The 10,605-nt window shown below is 43.1% G+C and overlaps 1 protein-coding gene across 1 annotated transcript in view; it reads right to left on the minus strand.

The window, feature by feature from the left end:
- LOC8041106 (lachesin) overlaps window positions 1–7,612 on the minus strand; it is a 150,135-nt gene extending 142,523 nt beyond the window's left edge. Inside the window, exon 1 of the mRNA XM_029989206.4 lies at window positions 7,525–7,612. Coding sequence (XP_029845066.4) covers window positions 7,525–7,612 — 88 coding nt within the window. The remainder of the gene's footprint in view (window positions 1–7,524) is intronic.
- Window positions 7,613–10,605: the final 2,993 nt, after the last annotated feature.

Raw genomic sequence — 10,605 nt, forward strand, 5'->3', positions numbered from 1 at the left:
GTGTTAAGGCGAAGCTCAAGTGAACACAAGTTTTCTTAGTTTTTTTTTTTATTTTATTGTTAAGTCAAAAAGCGTCTGCTGACGAAGCTAATTCAAGAAACACGATTGGTCTAGCTGATGGGCCCGGCAAATCAGTGCAATTTCGAAACCACGCTCGCCATTGCTCTTGCAACGCATCATTAGAAGAGCCGGAATGTTTTGCTAACAACGCAGCAACGCAAATCCAATAAGAGATCGCAATATGTATGGCCACAAGAAAAATGAAGGTTGGCAAGACAATACCGGTTTCCCCAACAACGGAAAGACGAAAAAAAAAGTGTCAAATCCGTAAAATTTACAACCGAATCGTCTCACAAAGACTCGGTGATGAAATTGTTAACCTAGGCAGCTGAGCAGAAGAGCCCCGTGAGAAAATTGCTCACCGTTGTTACGTATAACGTCGTCTGGGAGAATTTCCGCTGAGAATTTCAACATCTGAGATACGGCGGTGAAGGTACACGAATTCAAAACAATTGTAATCTTGGAACAAGCAGAGAGTAAAATAGATCAAATAAAAGAAGCATAATGCCACGAAAACAAGGTAGCAAAAAAGGGAGCATGAAAACAAAGAAACATAAGAAAAGCAATCTTTGATGCTCGTTCGTGCTGTTTGCTATGCGCCCAGAAAGAACAGGCGGATTCAGTTCCAATCCTCTCCCGCCGTTGGGAGCAAACCGAAAACAGATTTGTTGATTCTGCTAGGTCTTTCAAAAAATCAAATTTTAGCTTAGAAAAAACAACATTACTTTCTTATTGTTTGGTTGTTTGCTTCAGTGCGAGTGATTCGTTCCGTGTGGACGTTATTTAAACCAACAAAAATAACAGTCACCGTTCGTCAGTATTTCTCCAGAGTTTATTTATGAAGATCTTTATATGTGTAAATAACCTAAATTTTGGTATGGTTTAGTCTTTCTCAATCGCAATTTATGCATTTTTCTGATTTTGGCGGCGCTCTTATGACTTGTCTGACGAGCTGCTCCTATAACAAAGCTGGAACAGACGATTACTGTAGCTCTGAAGTTCCCGTTAATTTGTTTATTCTTTTTTTAATCTCCGTGCGTCGTCTTTACGATAGAGACAATTCATAATAAAAGGAACTCTATTGTCGTGCATTTATGCCTACTTCGAATAATTAGCTCGTTAGTAACGCGCTCAAACTTGCGTGTCTGCACATCGGCTCATAAATAGCAGAAACGAATTCTCCAGAATAAACTTGTTCCCCGCGGTAGACATGATAACTGGCCAACTAGCTACTTACAACTCGCTCATTCACGTTATAAACATAATCGTTTGTTGGCACATTATAATCAGAGTTTAGTGGCCAATCGTCAAAATTAAATGCAATCGTAGCAATGCAACAGTTATCTATTCGGACCTAATGCAGCAGGTGTTGGTTACTCATTCTAACTCATGTATGATTATAATTACGTCACGAGCTTGCACGGAATAAGCACACTAGCCGGGACGGTACGCTTCCACTCGTAGATGTGCAATTGCTATCATGTATCCTGGCTGGTGCCCTGCATGCCCAAGGACATCTGGAATGCAGGTGAAGGTAATTTGGGCAAAATTTCCTGCCATTTTGTGTGGTGGTCTTTTCTGGCTAGATCGATGACCCGGAATTCCAAGAATTAACAAGAACCGTGGCACGAGGATTGCTATAGAAGAAAAAAGCGCTTTATTGGAACGGATTTATATCTGGACAGGCAAACTGCATGAGTCCTGGTAGCATGGCAGAACACGCCCCTAACTTTGCACATGCTCCGCTATCCTAGGGGACTTAATTCGAGCCTAATGCTGTTTTGCTCCGGGGTCTTAGTTAGTCCCACTGTACTTTTCTTTGGCTTTTTTTCTGGCTCGCCGCATAATTGCCAATGATTCCAAACTTGAACCAAAGATGTCATGAATGAACCGAAAAACCAGTAGTCAATCCTAAATCAGGCATTTGCTTGGCAATTTAGGCTCAGAACTGCCACATGACAGCCGAACTACCAGCAGTGATGCCTAACTTGACTGGTCTGGCGAATTATGGCCATTATATCAAAACTCTGTACGCCCAAAAATGGTCAAGTTTGGCTTGACTTTGGCTTCTTCTGACATTTTTGAAGGCCCTAAATTCCCAGGCAGAAAACAACTTTTATCCCAAAGAAATGTGCTACTAGGAAGTGTAACATTCACCATTGTGGTATTCATTTTTCGTAGCCCAATTTAAGTGAACCGTCAGAGTCAAACCCTTAATTACAATAGCCTCTTTTTTGGCGTACACGACTTCAATGTAACATTTTTTTTTTTTTTTTTAAGCACGCGGATTGGCGCGGACAGCATTATTAGGAGCGGAAGCGAGCTGCGGCTCACCGAGACCACCGAACAGCGGGCACTTCCGGCGGTTCGTATTCCGAGCTCGTGCTCCGTCGGTCCCCTCCCCGGCAATTACAGCCGCGACCATCGCCCGAATAAGAGCGCCATCCGTTAATTTTCCATTCCGCGATCGATGTAATGAGGGGAGGGCCACGAGGCCAGGCCGCCTTGTGTCCCCACAAGGCCGCTTAGCGCGACACGAATTGGCGGGTATTGCGGACTTTTCCGCTTATTGCCAACCAGAGAAGCTTTGCCCAATTATGCATGCGACTGAGACTGCAGAATCCTGCTCTCTTCCAGTGTGGCTTATGGAGGACAGTACAGAGAAATCAAAAGGAAAGAAGGGTGGGGGGGGGGGGGGGGGGAGACCTCAATTGCCGTGGACTGACTGTTATCTTTTGGTAAGAGAAAGGGTAAGAGGAAAGGTCATTTCGACGACTTGTCAGCAGATTGCGTTTGAATCTGTGCTATTTTTCGGTGTCAACGGGCAAAGGCGCATACTCCAAGCGTTTTGCTTTGAAAGGAATCTGTCCGGAAGCGATTGCCGCCGCATGCCACTTGTAAAGCTTCGAACACTCTTGTGCCAGAGAACACTCTTATACCAGGTGATTAAAGGGAAGCGGAATCACTTTCTTCAAGAAATGAAATAGAGGTTGATTCTAGCGTAGTTTTATACCGTAAATATGAATATCACGTTCGTTATCCTCGAGGATATAACTAAACATGTAACTCCATGTTTTTTTGTTTTTTTTTTAAGGAAAGTAGCCAAACATTACATTCTGATTATTTGCGTGAAGCATGTTTTATAGGAATGTACGGACATCTGTTCCAATGAAAAAGAGCAGTGTCGATCTTTAACGCTGCAGAAAGAGAGCTCGTATGTTGTAGCTTAGGCTCCTCTATACTCGCAAACCCTGTCAGTTCAACGACAGAGTCATAGAGTGCCCTGTCGCAGATTCAAACCGCGAGGACCTGGTAGCATAGAGCATCAAAAAGCCATTTCTCGGGGAACCTGGACGGCAGCGCACAGTTCTGCAGCGGCGAGGACCCGAAACACACTTGTTCGCTCGAGAGAAGTGTGTTTCGGCTTCTCGCCGCAACGGGGCACCAGTTACGTGGCTCTCCTCTCATCCGTTGTCTGCCCCTCCCCCTTTTCCGTTTCGGCGGCCGCTTCTCGTGGCGATCTGCCAGGCTTTGTCAGTATATCAGAGGCTATGGTTGCAGATTTCCTTGGCACTTCGAAAGCTATGGATGAAGCAGTGCCTTTTTGATTCGAACCGCTGCTTGCCCACCCCCCCTACATTTTAGACGTCTCTTTCCGCACCACGGTGAGTGGGCCCTTATCATGCATGATACGTCCAGACCAAATGTCCTACCCCGTCCCGCGCGCATCTTGAAGTATTAAAGCACATTACTTAATCGGCGCTGAATCGATGGTATCATGTGTAGTTCCAATTCAAGAAACGAGTGATGCTCGTATTCCAGGATTTGAGAGGCGTATTAAAACACGACTTCGTTTGCGTGTCGAATATCACGAAGGTATTCTGCAGGAATCAGTTTGCTAAAGTTTTTCTTTCCCTTAAAATTATCTTTGACATCAGACGGAATGAAGCCACCGCTAACAGAAAATAGTAAGAAACATAAATATAAACGGAAACAAGCAAGACATTCCTAATTACATCATACGCGCCGAATAAAAATAGAGGCTCCGCTTTAAACTGTTTTTGTTGCGTACACTTCTCCATTTTCTAGTTTCATTTTCCCGTGTCCATTTCAATACGAAAACAATTTTCAATAAAAAGATTTTGTTTTATACAAATATTACTTTTTTTTTTTTTCATTTGCTGCGCGTTGCAAACTTGAGTTTTCAAATTTTCTGCCCAATCTAACCGCTCTTGCTTAAAAAAAGCATCTGGCAGTATCTAAACTATTTCTTAAAATTATAAAAAAAATGTTTTATATGTGCGGAGATAAGTATGTTAGGAAAGGTGGAACCAAACGCCGCTTGAACACAGTGAATAAGGAGGAGAACCGTTCTCAAGCAAATGAGGTGTTTTCTCGACTTAAGTGCGGTTGATGCAGATTTTGACGGCCATCGCTTCGCACTCTTGATGATATCAAAATGGCTGTAAAAAAACATTCTGCTAACCGATGCCTGTCTTGCATTAAGGGGCAAGTGTGGTAGAGTTGCGCTGCTTTACTTCCTTTGCAAATGGGCATGTACACCCGTGATCGAAATGAAGGTGAACAAACCTCTTCTTGTTTTCTTGTTTTTGACGCTCCTGCAAGTTTTGGAACAAGCTCTGTTCCAGAAGAGGGCTAGAACGCAAAGTTTACACCCCAAGCCACGTACCATTGGAGACGTTGAAAGTTAATATAGCTTTAGGGAGCCGTAAAACAGGCAAGAATCCAGGTAAGGTGTTCACCTTCATATTGCCGGCGGGTTTACGGCTAAAGGCCTGTTGAAAATCAACCATCCGGACGAGTTGAGCCCATTGCTCTACTTTACCTTGATGCACAGAGACTCTACAGGCTAATAAACAGAGTCCGTCAACCACATACCAGAACTCCCACAAGGAAATCTCCGGTATTGAAACTACCACGACACGAGTCCAGTTTACCTTACCGCCTGCGATCCGGTTGAGTATAACTTGCCAAGTCACTACATCAGATATTGAAAAGTAAGTCATCGCAATGTGCCATCTGAAGATTGAACTACGAAGCGCCAGGTCCAATTACGAGCCAGTTAGAAACCACGTGGCATGCTGCTCCGACGTGCCTATCATTGTGCGCGTTTTAGCCCATTATGGTACGCACGTCATGACGCTCAGCCACGTGGTTTTAAACCGACTCCTGGTTTGGACATGGAGGCTTCTTGCATTGGCTGTTGTTAGGCGAGATAAGGTATTGTAGTACGCCCAACCTGTTTTATGTATCGTTGACAGAGTTAAGAAAAAAACATAAGAAAAAAAAAGGAATTGGATCTAGGTAGCACAGTTCTTTGGGCCGACGTTTTTATTTTTGTGTGTAAAAAAGTAGAGCTAAAGAAAGCCCAAAATTTAAAAAAATTATTAGCGTGCTACCTGAGGAAAGGCTCAGCTGTTTTAAGTGTGGTTGCGTAAAACAGGATGATTTTATGGCGAGTACTTATATGACGTTTTGTCTTTCAATGGAGAAGCGATTTTAATGTATTCACAGCCAATAACTCGAGTCATTCAACACACGAAACACCGTCTGCATCCTGTGACCGACAAACCACATATTGGTGGATTGAGGCACTCACTATCGTAAGGGCGGGTTGCCTTCTCGGCAGTCCTAAGCTTATTGGCTGAGATCCACAACTTTTCCTGGGACTTTACACGCAATCCTGGACAGCGTGCGCGAGTTGCATCAGGAGTCAGGAGACCTCCTGTGCTTATTCTGACTTGGCTTCTCGCGTTTGAATTCTGGTAATTTGCTGTAACGTCGCACCACCGAAAAAAAGAGAAATCGTTCTTAAGCTTTTTTATTTAGATTAGGATTTTTGACTGCTGCCATGAATTATTACAATATGGTGTTCTAGCGTTTAGCTTATTCCTGTCTGCGAAGGAAGCACGCACGTGAGGACTTTAAAGTTTGTACAGCTTTACGTGCGAGTTCCACGTGATTTCGAGCAACGACGTCGAACGTGCAATTACGTATCAACAAGACCGCGAAATACGGCTCACTCATTCGTACGTCTATTCGACGTATTCATTCACATTTTGCGTATGCAATCGGAGGTGAGTCTTTTGTGATCCGTCTTTACTTTTCAAAAGGGTATTCCTTTTTTTTTTTTTTTTTTTTTTTAGAACCCGCTAAGTGAAAGTGGTATTTGAGTCTCGATTTGAGAATCTAAAAATAAAGTAAATGTATTGTTTCTTTTTAATTGACAGTTGTTACAGTCACTGCCACTTCAAGCAACGCCGGGTGCGTGTGATTCTCCCCGCATTTCATTATTCCTCCGTAAACATATTTTGCCAATAAAAGCGCCGAAGGTTAAGTAAGCCATTAGTCTTAAACGCAACGAGCTGCACCCAGCCTTTCTTAGGCTATGACTATATACTATAGACATTTCCAATAATCACCTTCTGAGCGCTACCATCTTTGTTCATTGAGCTGTAGAAGGCGTCATGCGCTCGCGTAGTAGCTCTCTACCACGAAACACGAGAAGGCGTGCATGCGTCCATAGCCCAGTGATTCGGCATTTTTCGCCCGGGTGACAAGCGCCGCAGAGGTTTATAGATGTGTTCCGGGTTTTCTGGACCGTTATGAACCGGTCTGTTTTACGAAATGCGGTGTACTTGTCGCAAAAATTACGACGCCTGCAGGGATAAGGATACTCGAGATTCTACCGGAAAGTATTCTAGACTGTGACAAACCTTCTCGTATCTCTCCGATATCAGAGTAGTTATCTTGTCTTTGCTGCAATGGCGTTACTCCGTGGGTTTCCCTAAATAAATGTAATCTACAAACGTGCACCGAATTTCGTTTTGAAAAGGCGAGGGGAATGGTTTTCACCACTGATTATCAGAAACTCGTTAAAGTTTTGCGATTCCATGTTTGGTCTGACCTTCATTTCTAACTGTACGTTAAAGCGGTCTCTTACTTATTCATTACATCAAAACTCTTTAACTCATCTCGTCATTCGTAATATAATTTAGGTATGTAGTGTTTTCTAGTTGGATTGTTTGTTTTCTCTGAAATTGACGCCAACCATAGAAAGTGCGGCAACTCTTTCTCGGGTTCTCATTTTATCTTGCAAATCTTGCATTCTCGAAGTTGAGCATCCTATAATACCACTGTTTAAGACTTAGTGAGTCATTTTTGAAAGGAGTGATTGTCTTGAATATCTAGACGGAAAACATTCCGATGCCCTCTCCGTATTTTAATGCTGTACTCTCGTCTCTATGACTTAAAATCGGAAGGACTATCTGCACCTTAAAACAATTTGTGAGTCTTAAATCATTCTTTTAATTGCGCGTTCCTCCTAAACCAGAACAATAACTTAAAATACAGAAAACGTTTTTCCACGAATTTCAAACTTCTGACGCAACAGTTCTTTCGCGAAACCTTTTAAAATATAACGATTCTTAGTTACGTACTCACCGTGACTAGCCGACGACCTGACCAACACCGCCAAGAAGCACCCTCCCAACAGTCCCGAGACAAACATCTCCGGACGACAAGATCGCATTCCAATCGCCGACACAAGCACAAACATCCACCCGGTTCTAAAAGAGCTGATCAATCATCGGAACCACCACACAGACGCACCAAAATTAAAAGAAAACAAAAACGAATTCACGAATTCACCCGGCGAAATTGTCACAAAACACAACACACAGCACGTCTACGTTCAACGCTAGAACCACGTCGTGCAGTCGACCACTCGTATCTGTCACGTGGGATCACTGGTTTCGCCGGGTTCCGACTCGAGCTTGAAACTTCGTTCCATGCTGTTGCAAAAGTCGCGAACTTGGGGAGCGAGTACGCGGGAACACTTCCAAAATCAGCGACACCCAGTTGTTGAAGTCACACTACAACACGTAGCTTCGACTGTTTGTTAACGCGAGAAGAGTTCTGACGACGTCAGCCTGAAACGGTCAGTTGTTGCAACGCTCGGAGCTCCGAAGAGGCAGCGTAGGCGGTCTGAACCGCGCGGTGTTCGGGCGCGCTGTTGACGCTTCCCAGAGTCGGCGGATGGTTCCCTCGCTTCCGTGCGCGGCGTGGTTTTTGAAAGAGGGCGAGGGCGCGGCTGTTTTCCTGCGCGTGCGCGGGAAAGGAGGAAGAGACCGTCGGTGGCGCCGTTGTTGTTTTGGCGGCCGGTTCGGGAAGTTAGGAAAAAGATTGCGATCTTCGCGTTTTGCGGCTCTTTGGCGGTTGCGAAAATCGTAAATAAAAAGCGCACTTCGTCTTCTTTCTTTATTTTTTCTTTTTGGTTCTGAAAGGGATCATGACGATTTAGGAGTTTAGTTTAACGATTGAAATAGATGTCAGGTGTCTTCCAGGTAATAGTGACTAAGTTTTAGCCCGAAGTTGCGCTTGCGCATTACATAAGTTAGTTTAACGAGATCCGGGAATAATCACGCCCCGAGACCGCGAAAACAAAATCCATATTTTGAGTCACGTGGAGTGTGACGTCAATTGAGACTCGTCAGGCGATTGGTCGAAGTGAACAAAGTTCGCTCCTGTTCGTGTTTAAACAAAAATTGTTTTTAAATAGTTGTTTTATTTAGTAACCATAAAAACCATATATTTTTCTCAGAAAGGTTTACTGCAATAGAAATAAAAGAATATTTCTCTCCACTGCATGGACTGAAATACCCGAAGGCTTTTCACTCGTGAATATTAAACAAAAACTGACTTGAAAAGCGTTTAGCGTAGCAACGACATAATATTTGTTTTTAACTCGCGACAAAAACAAAACAATGGTGCATCATTGTGATTTGTCCGTTTTGTAGCGCGATTGTTGGTTCCACGCGTGAAAGGAGCGGCAGAAACTTCTCCAGGGTGACGAGCTGCAGTTTCCGGTACTCCTTTGGTTTCATTTAAACCATCATCGCCATTTTTTTTTATTAATCTTTCCGATACTATTTTATCATAGCTGGACGTGGCCCCGCTGGCCTTGACGGTTGGGCGAGGCGACTTGCCTTTTTGCGGCGCCGCGGTTCTCCTTATAACCGATAAATATATCACATCCCATATCGCATCACATGTCAAAAACTTCCGTCTGGCCTCATCTAGCACGCTGGGATCTCTCCTGCACATCCACCGGCCTTTCGACCCACGAGACCTTTCTGCGCCTGTGGTCTAGTAAAGCGTTGTGTGCGAATGAAACGGGAACGAGGACATCGGTAATCACCCCTGCGAGAGCACAATTGGCCCCAATGTCTTGCCCAACAGGGCATTCGTAAGACCGCAGCTCTTTTATGCACACACAATATTTTAAATCATCGCATGAAATGGTAAATTAGTCCGTTACACTTCGTGTCCACACAACTAAAAGCACAGTGAAAGGCATGATGGGTTATTTTTATGGTGTATATTATTTTAATTACAAAGTAAACAACATTACAACGGAGATGCGAGCAAATTTAATCTAGCTAACGTCTAAAAGTACGTTTGGGAGTACAAAGGTGCACATGTTTTGCCTTTACCATGAAAACAAATGCCTCCACTGATTGTTTTCGCGAATCTCGATTTAACTACAGAAGGGATGCCCTCCCCAAGTGATATGGCGGGACTTACCTTTTTTTATATCTCGAGCTAAAAATAATGCAAAAACGTACGGTCTCGCGTTCGTTTAAGACACGCTTTCTGATGCAAAGAAAAGTTTGTCGGGTAGAAATATACGTATATACGATCGCTGACACAACAAGACAATGAAACAAGAATGATACTTATTTCCAAGCTGTTTAAACATTCCGGATTCCGAATTTTTTTTTCATTATCCACGGTAAACCAATATGCGAACAAGAGCATATATTAGAGTCATTATTATCTGTCTGGGATTCCAATTACTCAGTTTTTCTCGTTTTGGTTGATCTACACATCGCGTGTTTCGAAGGAAATAAGGTAAAAGAAATGCTTGTTTTCATTCCCTACACTTCGCAGAACTAGATTCGTTTCCTGAATGAATTCGCTGTATTACATTGGGCAACAAAATATGTTTCAGGCGCCCCCCTTCCCATCCCCTTTTTTTACTACTTTTTATTCCTGATAGGATTATCACGATGATTTGCATTATGATTAGCGTGCGATGTTAGGGAACGTTTCATCTTTTTTTTTTTCGTATTTATTTGTAGTTTTTTGTGACGGCGCTCGGAGCTACTTAGAAAGCAATTCTGCTCGTAATTATTCGCGCAAATATTGGGGGAATGAAATGTCTGTTTCTTTGCACAACATCTTCGATATAACCACGAAAAAAAAAAAGGCTTAACAAAGACTAAAGAGAGAAACGGTTGTTGAAGGTCTTTCGCCAATCTCTGCCGGGGAATAAAGCGGTCCTGAAAAATTAGATCAACCGGTAATTATCTGCCATTTGATTTTTGTTTTGTTGTTTGACGATACTTTTTTCGGAGTAAATTGGGAAGGTACCCACTCAAATCTTTATCAAACAAGGTCTTAAAAAATATATATATATATTTTGTGGAGTCAAGTAAGAAAACAAACTACAACACAGGGCGC

This window comes from Ixodes scapularis, unplaced genomic scaffold, assembly GCF_016920785.2.
Source record: "Ixodes scapularis isolate PalLabHiFi unplaced genomic scaffold, ASM1692078v2 PGA_scaffold11__112_contigs__length_91849675, whole genome shotgun sequence".
Taxonomy (NCBI): Eukaryota; Metazoa; Arthropoda; class Arachnida; order Ixodida; family Ixodidae; genus Ixodes; species Ixodes scapularis.